Source organism: Symphalangus syndactylus, chromosome 18 (genome assembly GCF_028878055.3).
Source record: "Symphalangus syndactylus isolate Jambi chromosome 18, NHGRI_mSymSyn1-v2.1_pri, whole genome shotgun sequence".
Taxonomy (NCBI): Eukaryota; Metazoa; Chordata; class Mammalia; order Primates; family Hylobatidae; genus Symphalangus; species Symphalangus syndactylus.
In genome coordinates, this window is record NC_072440.2 from 69,900,933 (window position 1) to 69,921,763 (window position 20,831).

Below are 20,831 nucleotides of genomic sequence, written 5' to 3' on the forward strand. Positions count from 1 at the left end.
AAATCAAGGAGGGCTTTGAATACCTTGCTGAGGGTTTTGGATTTTTTTTTCTCTTCTCTTGTGAGCAAAGGATCTGATCTGTATTTATATAAAGGTGACCATGAGGCTGTGAGCTGCAAAACGGTTTCTCTGAAGCCAATAAGACCAGTTAGGAGATTACGTAAACCAGATTTCTCTGCCTGCAAGCAACAGAAACCACATCTCATTAACTTAATGGGGTTTTAAAGGGAATTTACTAGAAAACCATGGCTTATCAGAAACTTTAAAAAAGTAAACAAAAAAAATCTCCCAACTCAATTATCAATTTCAGAAACATTGGATACAGAGTAGCTCCAGGAAGGTGGGCAGCCAGAAATAATAATAAACAATTTTCATGGCATCCCCACTGGTAAATGAATCTGCCCTAGTCATTTTCAAGGCTTAACTCAAGATTGTGATTCCATGGGAAAAGTACTGATTAGTCCAACTTTGATCGTGTTTTATTGATTAGAGAAAAGCAGAAAACCAGTATGGAGAGTCCCACCATGCAGGCATGCAGTGGAAATAGAGGTGCTGAATCTAAAGGAAAAGGAAAGAATGCCAGGCAGAGAAAAGCAGCCCGCCTCCACCCTAGAGGTGGTTCAACAAAGGATGGATTACATGGGGACATGGGGCTGTGGTATAAGGATGAACGGGGCTTATGGAATAGGCCGACTGTCTCGTTCTTGGGAGAGGTCTTTGCTCCAAGCCCTCTGTCTTTCACTCTGGAATGTTATTGTTAGTTCCACTTGAAATGATGAGACCCCAGAGGGCCAATCATTGCCTGGTTGCCAAGAATTTATGGGGCACTGACTGTGTGCAGGGCTCCATATCTGAGGACTGCAAGGGTTAGCCCTGGACAGTTGGAAAGTCCCTCTATCCACAGGCTTCTGTGTGGGTAGCTTGTGCTTTAAGCTAGGGTTGGCAAACCACAACCACAGGCCGAATCCAGCTGCCACCTGTCTCTAAATACAGTTCTGTTGATCACAGCCATGCACGCCCATTTATGGATTGCCTGTGGTTGCTTTTGCACTACCTGGATTGCCTAGACCAAAGGTCAGCAAAGTTTTTCTGTAGAGGGCCAGGTGGTAATTTTAGGTTTGATGGGCCATATCATCTCTGTTGTAACTACTGTGCCCTGTCATTGTTTGTGAAACTAGAGGAGGTGCAGGCAGTTGCCCTAGAAGGAAGTATTCCCAGGAAAGGGATGGAGCTCATTCTCAAGGAGTAACTCTGCCCTATTCCACCAATCAACCTCTTCCTCCCATGAGGCAGGCCAGACCTGCCACTGCTCTCAGATGGCCTTAGGGTGATAAAATCACCTCCTCCCTGCCCCCTCTGAGTTATGGCCCATTCCAGTGCATTCCTGAGGCCCCTGCCTTCAGCCATGATATCATTTCCCTCCTCTCTTCATTGTTTGAGCTTCCACTTGACATTGACGACACCTTGTCCCAGTTTTTTTTTTCTTGAGGATTACCTCATTGCAGCATTTTTTCTGCTGAGCCTCCCTGTCCTGACAGCTCCACTTTGTCGTTACTTACCGAGTTTCCTGGACCTTGGGCTGGCCCATCTCCAAAGGAGGGGGTTCGTGTCAGACTTCGGTGTAGAATTTCCCCGGCCATTCAACCTCCTCTCTGGCCCACTCCTTGCCCTGCACTCGGGCCTTTGTGCTTGTTGCTACTGGGCTGTCATTCTTTCTAAGTCCCAGCAGACACAGTAAGGAAGTACATGTGTGTATCCTTACCCATGTATACACATATATCCATAATTTTTTCTATATATTCCCATCCACATCCCTATGAAGCTAAACAGAGTCCTATGGATGTCCCTGACTTTCATCCGGTACCACTTGGTTCATTTTAGCCTTTCCTGATTGCTAATCTATAACTTCCCACTCCAACAGAGAAAAATCCGGCTCCCCCATCCACCATCTATCCACTTTTTTGGTTCCATCTCAGTGTATGTGCCCAGTCTCAGAACTGTTCACCTGTAGCTCCATGGGAAACAACCTTGCCAACTATGGTGCAGTGCCTTATGGCTCCTGGTGGGCATCTATTCTCAGCATTTTTACTTTAATTTTCTCTTTTACAATGATAAATTTTTGTGTCAATTCCTCTCCCCAGTTCACCCTTTGATCTCAACCACATACCTTCCCTTGACCATAAGACAAATAGCTTTACCTCCACCACTGTGCTTAAACTCATTCAGCCTTTGCCGAGGCCAGATGCATCGTTAGTGATAGGTAGCTTGTCTGGATTCTCCCCCAGTGTACACAGTTCCTCACCCAGTAGGTACCTACTGGGCATCTACTACCTGCCAGGTCCCACTGGATACTGGGTATACAGGGGATGAAGTTAAACATGTCTCCTACCCTCAGGATTCCCCTCCATCAGAGAAGAGAGGACACTAATGCAGTCATCAGAAGGGAGATGAGCATTACTGAGCATTAGTGTAGGGTGTAGTACCTGGCAGTCTATTTTTGCTGTGGAAGGTTGGCTGTCAGGAAGTCGTATGTCAGTTAAAACCTGAAGGATGAGGTCGGTTGTTACTGGAGCAGAAAAGGCAAGGAAACAGAGAAGGATGGCAAGACAGTCAGAGCCCAGAAGGCCTTCCTAATCTTCACCAGAGAAAAGTAGTCACTTCTTTCTAAGGATCACTTTTCTAACATTTTGGGGCCCTCAAAATATTCCAGAATCACCAGGGGCTACACACACTGCCCTCATTCTCCTCAAAAACGGGCCAAAATTTGGGAGATTTCATCAGATGATGTAGGCATTTTTTAATTTAATCTTTCAATTTCAAAGATGACTTAGAAAACAATACCCAAGATCCAACAAATAAAAAAGGCAAACAGCATGAAGGGAAATAAACATAGGAAAATATAATTGAAGACAAGGTGTGTACATAAGAATACATGCCATTACATGAGCCAGTTATTTGAATCAGAGCCTCCTAACAGCCAAAGCAAAGAAGGAAAGCAGATCAGTGACGAGGGTCCCTAATTCCCTCAATGTGTTATTTGTTCTGGTACAGGAGAACCTCCATCTCTGGGAACTGGAAGGCCAACACAGGCTCTGCCATGCTGGAGCAGGTGGCCATGACAGAGAGGTAAGAAACAAAGGAGGTGTAGGGAGAGGCACTGGCCATGGTAGGAACTGAAGGGGGAATGCAACAAAAAGCCCTGAAAAGAAGGCCACTCCGCCCTCCATCCAGTGCCTCACCATCCACAGAGCACTTTTCTAGGCATGATCATCTTCACTGCCCACAACAACCTACAGGGCAGGTATTAAAATAACCCCATTTTACAGATGGGAAAAGAAAACAGGAGGGGAAGTGATTTGTCTAGGATCACAGAGCTAATTAATGACAGAGCTGAGAATAGAACCCTGCTGTCATGACTCCAAAGTCCCAGGTCTTTCAGCCCTGACCAGCTGCTATAGGAAGAGGTCAGGAAGCCCTGGCCAGTCCCTCCTGTGCTCTGACAGCTGGAAGGAAGCATTATTAGGAGACCAGGCATATTGGAGAGTCCACTTCTCTCTCAAGAGTCCTTCCATCTCAATATGAATAGGGAGAGGTTGACCTCCCATGAATCATGCATGTTTTAGGGATGCTCTCTGGCTAAAGGGTTTTTTGGTCTTTCTCCCTTTAGACACTGTGTGCCAGCCCCCCTTAAGGAAGGGCCGGCTGGGCGCGGTGGCTTACACCTGTAATCCCAGCATTTTGGGAGGCCAAGGTGGGCAGATCACCTGAGGTCAGGTGTTCAAGACCAGCCTGGCCAACATGGTGAAACCCCATCTCTACTAAAAATACAAAATTAGCCAAGTATGGTGGTGGGCGCCTGTAATCCCAGCTACTCAGGAGGCTGAGGCAGGAGAATCACTTGAACCCGGGAGGCGGAGATTGCAGTGAGCTGAGATTGCGCCATTGAACTCCAGCCTGGGTAAAAAGAGCAAAACTCTGTTTCAAAAAAAAAAAAGGAGGGGAAGGGCCGAAGGGCCAAGTCAGTTGGTCTCAGGGCCTGCCATATACATACCTTCTTGCCTGCATGCCCTGTGACCTCTGCCAGCAGCCACACAATAGCAGTGGACAGAACATGGGCTGTGAGCTCAAAAAGCTCTGTTCGGTAAACACTTATTGAGTACCTACTGCAGGCCATGTTGTGCTGAGCACTAAAGGATGAAAAAATCCAATCCTTCCCTCTAAGAACACTGTATCAGTTGCAAGGGCTACCACACAAATCAAATTGGTTTGGGCAAAAAGGGGGATTTACTGGCTCATGTCACTGACGGCTCCAGCTATACAGTGTCAGGTAAGGCCTTAAGGCTCCTTCTCTGCCCACCCAAGTTCGGCTTCTTTCTGTGTTGGCTTCATCCAGGCAGGCTCTTTCATTTTATGGTGGCACAAAGTGGCTCCAGGCTTTCATCCTCACAGTGTCAGATTCAAAACAAGGAAAACTTCTCTTTCCCAGTCATTTCAACCAATGCCTAGAATGGAGCCATATGTACTGGTTGGCCTGGCTTAGGTCACATGACCATCCCTGAACCAATCACTATGGCCCAAGACACTGCAACGCTGTGATTGGAGGCCAATGTCAGGTCTGCACCCCTGGAGACTGGAGTGGGACCATCCCCTACAGCAACAAAGACTGAGTGTGACCTTGGGCATGCTCATGATTTCTGAGCTTCTTCAACTGCAAAATGAAAGCAGTAATACCCAAGTTAGAGTGCAGGTGTGAGGACTGAATGAGAGAGGGCTGCACCTAATCCAGAACCAGCCCCTGGCAGGGAGGAGCACCTGCCCTTCCCATCAACCCCAGGGGCAGCTGCCACCTTCAACCTGGGAACCCACCTGTGCTAATGAGTCTCCTGGAGGCTGCACTCATGACCTGGCACAACTGAATCGTGGCTGAGGCAGTCACCTCCTTCCCCCAACAGGTGTTCACGGGACAGTCGTGGCCGTCTTCTCTATGGCCCTACTGGAATGTGAGCCCAGCCATCCCCAGTGCCTCCTGAGCCACTCACAGATGTCCCCAGCAGGCCACCTATCCCTGGCTCTGCCAAGTCCCAGGCTGCATGGGCCATCCCTGGAGGAGCCTACCATGGGAGTGGGCCTGGCCAGGCCTGGAATCCACTTTCCCTTTTCCAGCCACAGGCGGAAGTCCAGGGTCTGGGCTGGAGAGATCCCTAGTTCTATCCCCACGGGAGCAAAATCCATAGAGGGACTCATACACAGGGCCTGACCCCACCCTCCACCCGGCTCGCCTGCTTGCCAGGTGGCCTGACTCCTGGGCAAAACCAGTGATGTCACTTGGTCGGTGCCAGTCCCACCTGGCAGGAGGGGAGCAGGGCCTCCCCATTCTCCAAGCACTCTCACACTGCTGTACGCCTGCAGCCCCTTCCTAGGCCCTGGGATGCCTGTGCCCTATGGGTTGCAGCCAGCAGCGGACCCCAAGGTTCATCCTTTCAAAACAGCCTCTGGAAACAGCTGCCTCTGGACCTCAGCTCAAATTTCCACGTTCCATTGAGAAGAAACCTGATTTATGAATGTGTCTCAGGGCACAGCTAACCCTAAGTGTGTGGCTCCCACAAGTCAGCCACTGGGGCTGAAAACGAGGACCCTGATCAGAAAGCCCAGAGGACTCTTCGAGCTCCAAGGACCCAAGGTTGTCCCCAAACACGGCCATGTATCAGAATCACATGAAAAGCTTTAAAAAATTATAGAAATTACTCTAACATAGGGTGGAGCCCCAAGTCTGGCTGTTTGTGCATTTAACTCTCCTGGTGATTCTGATGTACAACAAGAATCAGATCTAGGCTTTCCCATTTTATGATAAGAGGGAGAGGCTTCTCCAAAATTATTAAGGAATTAATAGCAAGAATGTAGGTCCCTGGTCTCCCATGCTGAGAATGGATGGGCTGGGGCACCTTCAGAATGAGAGGAAGGGTGGCTTGCTTGGAATCTGGAATCAGACAGGATCTGGATTTGGAAGCTGTACAATCACTTAATCATCGCTCTGAGCCTGTTCCTCCATCAGTAAGATGGGTGAAAACCTTCCTCATAGAGTTGTGCTGGGATTCGAGGGAATGAGGAGTCAGCCCCCGGGCCCAGAATGCCTGGAACATAGCAGGAGCTCCATGGGTGTGAGTTTCCATCCTTCCTTTTATTTGATGATCTCACATGCTCCGTGCCACAGCTGAATGAGAAAAGCGGACTGGGAGTCAAGGAGATCGAGGTAATCCTGGTGTTCTTACTGCCTTACTGTGTGAGCTGGACCAGCCACCCTCCCTCTCCGGGCCTCAGTAGGCTTTGGTGGATGAGATGAGGCTCCATTCTAAGAGCATTCCAGTCACGGTCCCTCCTCATCCCGGCACTTATGGCTCAGAGACGCAAAGCAATGTGAGAGTAGGCGTGCCCCGTGTGACCCTGGAGAGTGAGAAGCAAGAACATTGACACAGAGTCCCCTGTGACTCCCAAATCCAGCCCACAGGGGAAGCTAAGTGCAAAGCTGGAACAGTTTCTTCAGATACAACCACCCCCTTGTTGCAGGGTCAAAGTCCAGCGCTGAGATCTGTCCCCAGCAAAGCAAACTGGCCTTGCAGACATCAAGTGGCTGGAAACGGAACAAAAGCAGTGGGTCTAGAGGGCCAGGCACCCTGGGCGAGGCAGAAGCAGCCTGCCAGTCTCCCCAGCCCACCCGCCCCGGGTCCCGGGAAAAATGCACCCTTTGTCCTCCACAGCCTCGTCCAGCCAGGGCTGGGACTGGAAGGGCAGCCTGGAGGGATTTCTGGAGGCCTTGGAGCAGCTTTCCCAAGGGAAAAGGGACACAGGGGTGGCTGGGTGTCCAGGATGACTTCGGATGGGGGCAGGGCAAGCTCCCCATTACTGCAGAGCCAGCAATTCCTGGGATCGGGGGAGACCTCCCAACTCTGGTTCCTTCTCTCCCTCACCCTGCCTCTCTCCCCTCCTTCCTGGCTCTCTCGTGTTCTTTCTCTGGGTCTCTCTCTCACTGTCATGTGTGTCCCTGCCTCTCTCCCTGCCTCTCTGTCTCTGCGTGTTGGACTCCGACTCTCTCCGTCTTTCTGTCTCTCTCGCTGCTTCTCTGTCTCTCTCCATCGCTGTCTGGATGTGTGTGTCATTGTCTCTCCTTGCCTGTTTTTCCATGTGAATCCACTTCTCTCCCTCCACCCGCTTCCCCACTTTCCCAGGCCACTTCACTGTCTGTCCATCTGTCCCTGCAGGTACAGGCTGTGGGTGGACAGCTGCTCGGAAATGTTTGGCGGCCTGGACATCTGTGCCGTCAAGGCCGTCCACGGCAAGGATGGCAGAGATTACGTCATCGAGGTGAGGGATGAAGCAGGCAGTCCTCCTGGCTGGTCCAGCCTGGCAGGCGTGCCAGGGGGAGGGAATCCCTGCATGGTCTTTGGCACCATCAGCTGTGTCCTGGCTCCAGGGCACACGCAGCCCAGGCCGCAGTGAGTTGCTTCTGGCCGCTCCTTCCCACCCTCAGAGGCATCGAAAGGCTTCATGCCTGGGGACTCGGAACTGAGTCGGGAGACCTCAGGGCCCGAGGTTTAACAACATCCCCAACCCACAGGCCTAAGAGAAGGAAAGGGCATCTGGTCAAGGGTCAACAAGAAAGATACTGTCCCATGGGGCCCCTTCCATTTCCCCAGTGTCCAAGCATGTAAAATGGGCACCCTTCCTTGGTCACCATGCAGACAGTCCATCATTTGTTCATTCAACAAACATGGCCTTAGGGGGCTCCCATGGGCTAAGCATGGGTGTGGCTCTGGGGATACAGCCGTGGACATAATAGACATGGGGTGTGCAGGCTGGCAGGGGAGAGGGTGAGAAACAGTGGCAGAGCACTGAGGATTTGGAAGGGGGATGGAATGGTACAGGGGCATGAATAGAAGGAAAGATGTAGGGAAACAGAATGGTAAGAGAGGGCTCACAGAGGGGCTGTGGGTCCCGGAATCTCTCTCAAGGCCCTCCAGCAGCCCACGCCTCTCCCAATCCTATAGCCCTCCCATCCCCGCCGCTTCCTCTCTATGTTTCCCCATATCCCACTAACCCCACCTCTCCTCCATGTCTTCCTGGTGTCTCTCACGGTCCCACAGCCCTCCCATCCCCTCCCCAACTCCTGTTCCCTGCCCATCCCCACCCCATGTCCCATGGCTCTCCACTGCTTTCCCCTGAAAAGGCCCCTCTGGCCTCAGAGGCCTCCATAACTTCCCATCTCCACACTCACAGCTCCAGTGCCACGTCCAGCCCCCTCCTTCCATGGGCGGTGCTGACACAAGGCCAGGACACATGAGGGAGAGCCCTGCGGCCGTCCCCTCCCCAGGGTGTGGGCAGCTAATGGGAAGCACATGGCTGGGGTGACCACAGGAGCCAGCCGGTCCTCCCATCCCTCATGTCTGCCTCACTCCCCAGCGGCCCACGGCCGAGCAGGACCAGGTGACTCAGTGGGTGGGAGCCCAGTCATGCCAGGAGGGTGTTCACGCCCAGGCCTTGGAGGTAGGAGGAGGGAGTCCAGGATGAACACAGCCCCTCTCTCCTCCCCAGAGAGGCCAGGAAGCTCCTGCAGGAAGAGCTGCATCTGTATTAGCAGACCCAGTCCCACTCTAGAGAACAGCTCTCCTCTCAAGGCCCGGCAATGCCTTCCCTCTGGCTCCCACCGCACCTGAAATTCCCCAAGTAGCCCCTACTTGGAGGAGCCATGGAAGGGGCTGGGAACAGACTCCTTGACCTGTACAGTTGCTCCCTGGAGGAGCCGGTCCCTCACCTTCCTGGGAGCTTCAGCCCAGAGGTGGGGCAAGAACCCCTAGCACGGCAGCTCCTGAGACCCCACCAGGTCCTTCTGCCTCTGCATCCCCTCATGGGGACCACCAGATATGAACCCAGATTTGGCTCACAAGCACTCATTTGTTTATTCACTGAGCCGCTGCTCCGGGAGCCAGCCCCCAAGCCAGGTGGACACAGTACAACCGCAAACACAAGAGCAGGGGCCCTGTCTCCTGGAGCTCCTGGACGTCCCTGACCCCCAAACGCCAGCAGGTCCCTCTGTCCCCTGTGAGCGCCTGCCTCTCCGGGTCTCAGCTTTCACTCTTAGGGAAAAAAATAAAAAATCTGTGTTCATGGGCCCAGGCTTCCTCCGTTTAGCCATTCAGAGGGTTGGGGATGAAAGACCTTTCACATTTAAAAAAAAAAAAAAAAGTAAAGTAGTGGGCTCGGACTTCAAAAAACAAGAAAACATCTCCCAAGAATGTTCCAGAGGAAAAATGAAAGATAGCTTTTCAGATTTTTTTCCTCGCAGAAACATTGCAGAGTTGTTTCCTTTGCTTTTGAGTTTGGAGTGGGGTCAGGGGAGATGGGAAGCTTGTTACCAGAAATATAAAAGGTGTTTTCCCCCAGTTAGGGAAAAAAAAAAGGCAGAAGAGGTCCCAGAATACTGGTTTCTTCAGCCACCTCTGTGGTGAGAACTGAAAATGTGTGTGAAATGTTTTGTCAAGAGGCTCACAGTGAAATACTCAGGGGAAAAGACCCTTGAACTTGTCCTCTCTGACCTTGTCCGGGGAATGACATTGCTCACTGGAAAAATGTTTCCCTGGGGAGACCAGTGTGGCCACTTCCTTTGGCTGTGTCTACCATGGGGATTCCAAAATGAACCTCAGGTTCCTTGTGGTGGCCGTTTTCCACTGCAGGGAATGTAGGAAACAGAGACCAGAATAAAATGGGGTGGGCAGGGGCAGGGGGAGAGAGGACAGGCAGGGTGCAAGAAGCCTGTGCACCTTCGCGGCAGACTCCACAGTCAGAGCTCAGCCAGTGGTGGCTGAGAGACTGTCCCTGTCTGGGGCGCTGGGATCCAAGAGGCCTCAGTCCCAGGTACAACCTGCGCAGAGCTCAGGACCCTGCTAGAAGCAGTATTCACATTCTTTTTTTTTTTTTTTTTTTTTTGAGACGGGGTCTCGTTCTGTCGCCAGGCTGGAGTGCCGTGGCGATCTTGGCTCACTGCAACCTCCGACACTCCCAGGTTCAAGCGATTCTCCTGCCTCAGCCTCCCGAGTAGCTGGGATTACAGGCACCTGCCACCATGGCCGGCTAATTTTTTTTGTATTTTTAGTAGAGACGGGGTTTCACCGTGTTGGCCAGGATGGTCTGATCTCCTGACCTCGTGATCCGCCCGCCTCGGCCTCCCAAAGTGCTGGGATTACAGGCGTGAGCCACCGCGCCCAGCCAGTATTCACATTCTTAAGCTAGCTTTTCAGTTTCCTAATCAAAGTGGGTGTTTAAACTCACAGATCCTTACAAGTCTCAGCTGGAAGGGTCTTAGCAGCTGCCCAGATCCCTCAGTTCACTGCTGAGAAAAAAAAATAGGCTGGTAGAGGAAAAGAAACTTGCCCAAGACATAGAGCAAATCCACAGCAGAAGCCAAGCCTGGAACCCGGGTTCCCTCTTCTCAGTTCCTACCCTGGTGTGCTGTTCCAATGCTTGGTGGGAATTAGCCTGATGCAGTGGGAGGACCATGGGTTGCCAGTGCTGTGTCCTCGACCTTGCCACTTCTTTGACCCTCTGCTTCCTCTTGATTACAATGAGATAATAGTACCTGCCTCAAAGAGCTATTCTGAGGTTTGTGAGAGATCCTCCACACCCAATGCTTAGAATAGTATGTAGCACATAGGAAGTGCCCCATAAAATACGGCGCTTCTTAGTATCCTCACCCTTATGAGCCGGGCTTATCTTATTCCTCCACTAAACAGGTATCTATGGAGGGCACACCTGTTTAGCAGGACACAGGGTCCATTCCTAACCTTGGGGGCTCCCAGTCTGGTGGCGGAGACATAGTAAGCAGGGGGTGACAGTGCTGTGGATAAGCTGTCCGGTGTGAAACCAGGTGAGGACAGCAGGATACAGATGTCAGGTGGCTCGTCAGAGCTTGCACTATCAGAGGGGGCTTCCTGGAGGAAGACCTAGTTAGCTGTTCCCTGCTGGGTGAAAAGCAGTTGGCCAGGTAAGGAGTGGGTAGAGGGATTACATAAGAACCTGGAGGAGAGAGAAAACCTAATATGTCCAGAGCGTGGGAACAGGGGAGACAAGATGGTGAGTCTGACGGGGTGGTGTGGGTGAATGCAGGCTGCCGACTCCTGCAGTGGAGTAGAGAGGGTGACACAGCCAGCTGTTTTGCAGATGTGCCAAGGCCTGACAGACACCCCTTCCAGATCTCCCATAGCTTCCCATGCCCAGAGAATCACGTGGATCATTGGCCTGTGTGACCTTGGGCAAGTCCCCTCCCATCTCTGGGCCTCAGTTGCTCTATTTGTAAAAACAGCAGAAGGGGAAACTCGGATCCCTCAGGCTCCTCCCCATAGAAGCACTTTGAGAACAGCCCAGCTCCCCGTGGAACGCGTTTCCTTCTCGCCTGTGTTTGGCCAGGGCCCCGGAAAACAGGCCTTTCCTCTTCCCTCTTTCCTCTGAACCCTGGGTCAACTCCAGCCCGTGTCATATTTTTGTCATGACCAAGCCCCCACCTTTACTGTTTCTGCTTTGTGGAAAGCAGCCTTGACCTGGGGCCAAAGGAGAGGTGGCCAGCCCCGACCCTGGGAGGGGGCCAGGGTGAGAAAGGAGGGGGCGGAGAGCGGCTCCCCAAAGAAAAGCACAGAAAAGGTCGGCAGAGGCTCCCTGGCCCTTGTCGCATTGCTGTCATCCAGCAAACGTGGGCCGACTTGAACTACATCCAGGGAGTGGTTTAGACTGAACCGAAGGGAACTGGTGTCTCTGCCGGCCAGTCCCAGCTGGAGGTGATTTGCGTGGAGGACATCGCCATCTGGTGGTCACTTCTGTCCTAAGCCCTGAGCCCCCACTTCTGGGATGTGATGCCCAACCGCCACCTCTCCCGGCATGGGGGTCCCTCAGCGCTCCCTTCCTCCTCACAGGTAATGGACAGCTCAATGCCGCTGATCGGAGAGCATGTGGAAGAGGACAGACAGCTGATGGCAGACCTTGTTGTCTCCAAAATGAGCCAGCTCCTGATGCCAGGAGGCACAGCGCCCTCGCCCCTGAGACCTTGGGTAAGACCCTCACGATCAAAGGAGACTTTATAGCCATGAGAAATGCCAGGCTGTCTGGAAATGGGGAGCCCCTGGATACAAAGGGGATACCCCCAGGAAGAAACCACCTTGGGGAGAAGGAATGGGGGTGTGGACGAAGGCCAGACATCGGGAAGAGCTTCCACAGCCTGCCCCAGTGGGTGAATTTAGGAGGCTTTCAGAGGTCCCTTCCCTTCTTCACCATCCTGGGGAGAACAGTCTTGTCTCAATTGGCCTTTGGGCACTGTGGGCAGAGATGATTGACTGCTGTCCCTTCTGTGCCCTCGGTGCTGGGCCTGAGCAGGATGTGTGTGTGTGCGTGTACGAGAGCATATGGACACACAAGCCCTCTGTGCGCTCTCAGGGAACCAGTCAATGGACGCTATTGTGTCTCCCATTTCCCCCAACCTCGATGAGCTCCCACGTCGCTCCTCCCCTCCACAGTTCCCACCATGGATTACCAGACTGCTCTCCAAAGAATCTGCCAGCTCCCCAGCTTTATGTAAAAGCAAGTCCCCAAACTTCCACCTCCCACCCCAAATTTCCCCACAGAAAGTAATCTATGATAACAGACATCAGAATCATAGTTATTATACTGATGGGGCTGCTGGCTGGGAAGGGGCATGGGGCAGGCTTCGTTGTGGAGAATGTCCTCTGTTTTGATCTGGGCAGTGGTTACACCGATGTACGCACATATAGAACTTCACTATGCTGTACACTCCAGAACTGTACACTTTATGTGTACGAGTCTCTTCTCAATGATAAAAAGATCTTCATACATGCTGCCCTCTCACCCAGGAAGTAAAGGGCTGTGGTGATACCAACAGGCTTCTTTTCTCTTCTGCTCTAGGCTCCACAGACTAAATCAGCGAAGTCCCCAGGGCAAGCCCAGCTGGGGCCTCAGCTAGGACAGCCCCAGCCACGCCCACCTCCGCAAGGTATGACCCAGGACAAGCCACTGCGAGAAAGCGTACAGTGAGGGTGCTGAAAGGCGCTGAGTGATCCACATGTGATTCCCACAAGGGGCTCTGGGAAAATGCATCTGAATACTTTATCCACAGAATGAATGAGACTATGGGGTTGGTCAACCTCTTTAAAAAGTCAAGAAAGGAGAAGGGAAATAGAAGCTTAATTTATTAAGAACCTAATATGCACCAAGCACTGTGCCAGGGAATGTCCCACCTATTTTCTCACTTTTATTTTCCCGGCCATCCTACAGTGAAAACGTCAGTATTTCTTTTGTTTTGTTTTTTTTTCTTTTGAGACAGAGTCTTGCTCTGTCGCCAGGCTAGAGTGCAGTGGTGCGATCTCGGCTCACTGCAACCTCCACCTCCCAGGTTCAAGTGATTCTCCTGCCTCAGCCTCCTGAGTAGCTGGGATTACAGGTGCACACCACTACGCCCAGCTAATTTTTGTAGTATTAGTAGAGTTGGGTTTTCACCATGTTGGCCAGGCTGGTCTCAAATTCCTGACCTCAGGTGATCCTCCCACCTTGGCCTCCCAAAGTGCTGGGATTACAGGCATGAGCCTTTCTACTGCGAGGTAAAAGTTGAGGCTCTGCCCAAGGAGGCAGAAAATGGTAAATTTACAAGTCTGGCCTTTCAGACCTTTCAAACCTAGAAAGTGTTTATTCATAGCAATGAGTGGTGCCTGATGATAGATTTGTGAGTCAACCAGCTAGAGTAAGAAAGATAGAAAAATGGAACATCATCTATAAAACCTTGGCAATTGAAATTCCTCCTCGAATCTATTCCAGCATTACTACATTCCACCACTTTAATCAGAGAATGGACAAACTATGGATAAAAAGATGGGCCGGGCGCGGCGGCTCACGCTTGTAATCCCAGCACTTTGGGAGGCCGAGGCGGGCGGATCACGAGGTCAGGAGATCGAGACCATGGTGAAACCCCGTCTCTACTAAAAATACAAAAAATTAGCCGGGCGTGGTGGCGGGCGCCTGTAGTCCCAGCTACTCGGAGAGGCTGAGGCAGGAGAATGACGTGAACCCAGGAGGCGGAGCTTGCAGTGAGCCGAGATTGCGCCACTGCACTCCAGCCTGGGCGACAGAGCAAGACTCCGTCTCAAAAAAAAAAAAAAAAAAAGATGAAAAGCAATCATGGCAGTGGCTAACTAACTTTCTCAAAGAGTATCAGCTGCTCTGGTATTCTTCTACACAGGTCTTGAGAGAAATCCGCCCCGTATGCTCTCTTGCAATCAAAACCTCCTGGGCACACTCGCTCTGGCACCAGCGTGGAGCTTCAGAGCACCTGTGCACCAAGAAACCAAAGCAGGCGGTCTCACTGCAATCTTCTAATGATCTTAAAAACATATCAGAGGCCGGGAGCTCACGCCTGTAATCCCAGCACTTTGGGAGGCCGAGCCGCACGGATCACGAGGTCAGGAGTTCGAGACCAGCCGGGCCAATATGGTGAAACCCCATCACTACTAAAAATACAAAAAAAAACTAGCCTGATGTGGTGGTGATGGTGTGCGCCTGTAATCCCAGCTACTCGGGAGGCTGAGGCAGGAGAATTGCTTGAACCCAGGAGGCGGAGGTTGCAGTGAGCCGAGACTGTGCCACTGCAATCCAGCCTGGGCAATAGAGGGAGACTCCATCTCAAAAATAAATAAATAAATTATATATATATATATATCAGAAAGAAGGCATTACTATCATGTTGTGGCCTTCCCAGTCACTATTATTAAAAGCAACAGATTCATTGCTTCCTCAAAAAAGTCAACCTTGGCCACCAAATGGCTTCCTCTTCCACAGGTCTTAGATAAAATGCCCCATTCATTTTTCTTGTCTGTGTTTCTCTTTCTGGAAAAGCAGAAGATATTTTTAAGAAAAGAGAAATTGTATAATTGTACACAACTGTGTACAGACATACCTCAGAGATATTGCCAGTTCGGTTCAAGACCACCCCAGTATAAAGTAAATATCAGAATAAAGTGAGTCGCACAAATTTTTTGGTGCATATAAAAGCCATGTTTACACTATACTGTAGTCTCTTAAGTGTACAATAGCATTATGTCTGAAAAAAACAAAGTACATACCTTAATGATAAAATACTTTCTTACTAACAATCATCTGAGCCCTAGGTGAATAGTAACCTTTCTGCTGATGGAGGGTCTGCCTCAATACTGATGGCTGCTTACTGATCAAGGTACTGGTTGTTGAAGCAAGGGGTGACTGAGGCAACTTTTTAAAATAAGGCAACAGTGAAGTTAGCTGCATGAATTGACTGACCCTTTCACACAAGATTTCTCTGCAGTATGTGATGCTGTATGATAGCATTTTACCCATAGTGGAACTTCTTTCAAACTTGGAGTCAGTCATCTCAAAACCTGCTGCTACTTTATCAGCTAAGTTTATGTCATATTCTAAATCCTTTGTTGTCTTTTCATTAATCTTCATAGCATTTTTTTTTTTTTTTTTTTTTTTTTGAGACGGAGTCTCCTCTGTCGCCCAGGCTGGAGTGCTATGGTGCGATCTCGGCTCACTGCAAACTCCGCTTTCCCAGGTTCATGCCATTCTCCTGCCTCAGCCTCCCGAGTAGCTGGGACTACAGGCACCCGCCACCATGCTCGGCTAATTTTTTGTATTTTTAGTAGAGACGGGGTTTCACCATGTTAGCCAGGATGGTCTCGATCTCCTGACCTCATGATCCGCCCACCTCGGCCTCCCAAAGTGCTGGGATTACAGGCATGAGCCACCGTGCCCGGCCCCTTCATAGCATCTTTATCAGGAATAGACTACATCTCAAGAAATCACTTTATTAGCTTATCCATATGAAGCAGCTCCTCATCAATTCAAGTTTTATCGTGAGGCTGCAGTAATTCCATCACATCTTCAGGCTTCACTTCTCATTTTAGTTCTCTTGCTATTTCCACCACATCTTCACTTACTTCCTCCACTGAAGTTTTGAACCCCTCACAGTCATCCTAAGGATGACTTCCAAACTCCTGTTAATATTGCTATTTTGATCTCCTCCTATGAATCCCAAATATTATTAATGGCATCTAGAAAGGTAAATCGTTTCCAGAAGGTTTTCAATTTCCTTTGCCAAGATCCATCAGAGGAATCACTGTCTATGGCAACTACAGCTTTATGAAAATTTCTTTTTGAGACAGAGTCTCGCTCTGTAGCCCAAGCTGGAGTTCAGTGGCACAATCTCGGCTCACCACAAGCTCCACCTCCCGGGTCCTGGTTCAAGTAGTTCTCCTGCCTCAGCCTCTCAAGTAGTTGGGATTACAGGCACGCGCCACCATGTGCAGCTAATTTTTGTATTTTTAGTAGAGACAGAGTTTCACCATGTTGGCCAGGCTGGTCTTGAACTCCTTACCTTGTGATCCACCTGCCTCGGCCTCCTAAAGTGCTGGGATTACAGGCATGAGCCACTGCGCCTGGCCAAAATGTATTTTTAAAATAATTAAGACCTCAGATTTTAAATTACTCCTTGATCCATGAACTAAAAGACATGATATATATTAAAAGACATGAAAACAAAATTATCTTGTACATCTGCATCAGAACTATTGTGTGGACAGATGCATTGTCAATGAGCAATAATATTTTGAAAAGAATCTTTTTTCTGAACACTAGGTCTCAACAGTAGGCTTAAAATATTCAATAAACCACATTGTAAATACTATGCTGTTATCCAGGCTTTGTTTTTCCATTTACACAGCACAGGCAGAGTAGATTTAGCATCATTCTTAAGGGCCCTAGGATTTCCAGAATGGTTAATGAGCACTGACTTCAACTTTAAGTCACCGGCTGCACTAGCCCCAACAAGAGTCAGCCTATCCTTTGAAGCTTTGAAGCCAGGCATTGACTTCTCCTCTTTAGCTATGAAAGCCCTAGATAGTATCTTCTTCCAATAGAAGGCTGTTCCATCTACACTGAAAATCTGTTGTTTAGCACAGCCACCTTCATCAATGATCTAAGCTAGATCTTCTGGATAACTTGCTGCAGCTTCTTTGTCAGCACTTGCAGCTTCACCTTGCAGTTTTTGTTATGGAGATAGCTTCTTTCCTCAGACTTCACCAACCAACCTCTGCTAGCTTCCAGCTTTTCTTCTTTAGCTTTCTCACCTCTCTCAGCCTTCATAGGATTGAAAGTAGTTAGGGCCTTGCTCTGGATTAGGCTTTGGCTTAAGGCAATGTTGTGTCTGGTTTGATCTTCTTTCCAGACCACTCAAATTTTTCCATATCAGCAATGAGGCTGTTGTGATTTCTTATCATTTGTGTGTTCACTGGAGTGGCACTTTGAATTTCCTTCAAGAACTTTTCCTTCACATTCACAACTTAGCTAACTTTTTGGTGCAAGAGGCCTAGTTTTCAGCTTGTCTTGGCTTTCAACATGCCCTCCTCACTAAGCTTAATCATTGCTAGTTTTTTATTTAAAAGTAAGAGATGTGTGACTTTCCCTTTCACTTGAATATTTAGAGGCCATTGTTGGGTTCTTAATTGGTCCAATTTCAATATTGTTATGTCTAGAGGAAAGGGAGGCCCAAGGACAGGAAGAGAAATAGGGAAATGGCTGGTAAATGGGGCAGCCAGAACACACACATTTATCAAGTAAGTTCACTGTCTTTTTTTGTTTTTTGTTTTTTTGAAATGGAGTCTAGCTCTTTTGCCCAGGCTGGAGTACAATTGCGCAGTCTTGGCTCACTGCAACCTCTGCCTCCTGGGCTCAAGCGATTCTCCTGCCTCAGCCTCCCAGGTAGCTGGGGCTACAGGTGCACGCCACCACATGCGGCTAATTTTTTTGTATTTTCAGTGGAGATGGGATTTCACCATGTTGGCCAGGATGGTCTCAATCTCCTGACCTCGTGATCCACCCGCCTTGGCCTCCCAAAGTGCTGGGATTCCCAAAGTGGTGGCATGAGCCACCACGCCTGGCCAGTTCACTGTCTTATATGGGTGTGGTTCATGACACCCCAAAACAATTATTAGTATCAAAGATCACTGATTACAGATCACCATAACAGATATAATAATAATTTAAAAGTTTGAAATTTGTGACAGTTGTCAAATGTGATGCACAGACACTAAGTGAGTACATGCTGTTGGAAGGATAGCATTGACAGACTTGCTCAATGCAAGGTCGCCACAACCCTCCAATTTAGAAAAAACACGGTATCTGCAAATTGAAATAAAATGGACCACAATAAAACAAGGTATGCCTGTATAAATACACGTTAGTATTCTCCTTCAGGCAAATCTAGTGTGTTGGACTCCAGTTCTGTGTCTCACTGCCTTTGCAGTGTTAGGCAAGTCATACCACTTCTCAGGGCCTCAGTTTCCTCAGTGTAAAGGAGGAAATAACAGCTTCCATGTTTAAGGATAGGGGTGCTCATCCATGAGATAAAGGCAGGTGAAGCAATTAGCAAGGCATCAGACACAGAGATAGTGCTTAGAAGGTGTTAGTTCTTACTACTAATAATTTACTATGAATAACTATGATATAATGCTTACTATTAATAACATGTGTCTTATACACATTGCTTTTCACGTTTATTATTAACAATCCTTATAACTAATGCAGTGCCCCGTTACCCAGCAAGAATTCTATAGTAATAAGCGTTCCAAAACTACATATTCCTCACTCTACCAGGCTCCTGGCTGTGCCTCTGCCCCACACCCTCCTTTCCCCTCTGCCCTGGGACCTACTTTTTAAAAGCACATTTGAACAGAGCCATTTTAAAACAGAGAGCTACTGTATTCTGATTTCCTCTCTGGCCCAGAGTAAAACATGCTTGATAAAGAGATATTATTTTAAGGGAAATGAGGCTAAACACACTTTTAGTGAGTTGAAAAACAATCAATTTAAAACCAATTAAGGTAATTAAAGAAAATGCCCAGTGAATTAACGCTCAGATTAAAAATAACAAGGTTAATTAAAGACAACGCTTTCATTGAGTTCCCCAATTAACAAATCACATTATTATTTTGAACTTGCTGTTCATTTCAACTCAGTAAAAGTGAAATTTTCTTTTAATAAGCTTCATTTCTGTGCTTAGGCAAATACTTTCTATATATAAGTTAATATTTTGTGTATGTGCTCATATAAAAAATACTAAATTGTTTGCTTTGCCAAGAAGCTGAAAGAAATAACTAGGGCAGTGGTAATGGTTAGCACTCTGGTCTCTGAATCCAGTAACTAGGGTGTCTCTTGATAAATCCCAGGTGTATGATAGGGACTCAACAAAAAGTTACTGAATTAATGAATGGGTATCCAGATTTTCTAAGATATCAACCTGGGAAGGGGGGCAAGTCAGGGGAAACTGAAGATAAAAGTAGAAAACAAATGTTTTATTTGAACTGCGGTGGGTTTAGAAAACCCAAAAGTAACCAACATTTAAAAATCAGGAGGTGAGCTGGGCTCGGTGACTCACGCCTGTAATCCTAGCACTTTGGGAGGCTGAGGTGGGCGAATCACAAGGTCAGGAGTTCGAGACCAGCCTGGCCAACATGGTGAAACCCTGTCTCTACTAAAAATACAAAAAATTAGCTGGGCATGGTGGCGGACGCCTGTAATCCCAGCTATTTGAGAGGCTGAGGCAGGAGAATCTCTTGAACTCGGGAAACAGAGGAGGTTGCAGTGAGCCGAGATCGCGCCACCGCACTCCAGCCAGGATAATAGTGCAAGACTCCATCTCAAAAAAAAAAAAAAAAAAAAAAAAATCGAGAGTTGTTGCTTAAACATCTAGATTTCCAGCATCTCTTGATAGCACAGAAGCTCTAGAAACAATGGGCCTGTGTTTCTATACAGCAGCTGTCCCTGGCGTTACTAACAGCGGCTCCCTTGATCAGAGCAAGGGCTCCTAGAGGCTCCTGCATTTGCCTCCAGCTCTACTCCTCACTTCCACAGTGACACGGAGGGGCAATTGCTATGTTCTTTATGCTTGCACCTCCTTAGAGAAACAGTTCTCTGGACTGTTTTTATCTCAAGTGGGAAAATCTTTGAAAGCCACATTACTTTTCTTATATTTGCCTGCTTTATTTATTTACATACCTGGTTGGCCCTGGAGGTGTTTGAGATAAATGTGACCTCCCATCTACTGGCATATACAGTCATGAAAGAGGTAATGAATCAAAGCCATGTAATACAATCAGATGCTAAACTGGTGCTGCAATTTAATCCAATTTAGTGTTCCACAAGCTCACAAAAATGTTCAGATTGGGAGGGATGTTTGATGTACAGTCCAATGACCTTATTTTACAAACGAGGGCCCAGAAGCCCAGAGAAGGGGAGTGACTTACCCACGGTCACACAGCGAGTTAATGGCAAGGCTTGAGTCAGGACCTGAGGCTCCTGGTGCCAATGTGGAGTCAGGGCCACCAGACTCCACAGGTCATGGAGGTTATCCAGGTGGCATGTCCTCAGAAAATGTGCTCAGCTGACATGACATCTGATAAGGGAGGCTGGCTGAAATCTAGTCCTTACCCCTTTGGCATCTGGCTCAGAGCTGCTTCAGCTGAAGGAAGCCGCCTTTTCTTAATTAGCAATAAAGATGTTACGAGGACTCAGGGGAGCCTGAGTGGTGTATTTTCATAAAGGAAAAAGAAATAAGAGGGTTTTTGAGGCAAAGAGGTCTAGGTTTGAATCTCGGCTTGTCCCCTTATTCCTAGTGACATCTTAAGCAAGTCACAATATATCTGGGTCTCAGTTTCTCTGTAAAAATGGGGCCAAGCACAGTGGCTCACACCTGTAAT

General features: G+C 48.8%; 1 protein-coding gene across 5 annotated transcripts in view; it reads left to right on the plus strand.

Moving 5' to 3' along the window:
• The window catches only part of SYN3 (synapsin III), a 566,138-nt gene that overhangs the window by 528,721 nt on the left and 16,586 nt on the right, over positions 1-20,831 (plus strand). For all 5 annotated transcript variants that reach the window (XR_010117171.1, XM_055254454.2, XM_055254458.2 and 2 more), the window contains exons 9-12: positions 3,052-3,126; positions 7,257-7,359; positions 11,955-12,089; positions 12,958-13,045. Coding sequence is in view for 4 of the 5 variants with exons in the window: in XM_055254454.2 (XP_055110429.2) it covers positions 3,052-3,126; positions 7,257-7,359; positions 11,955-12,089; positions 12,958-13,045 (401 nt within the window). In the remaining variant the exon portion in view is untranslated. The remainder of the gene's footprint in view (positions 1-3,051; positions 3,127-7,256; positions 7,360-11,954; positions 12,090-12,957; positions 13,046-20,831) is intronic.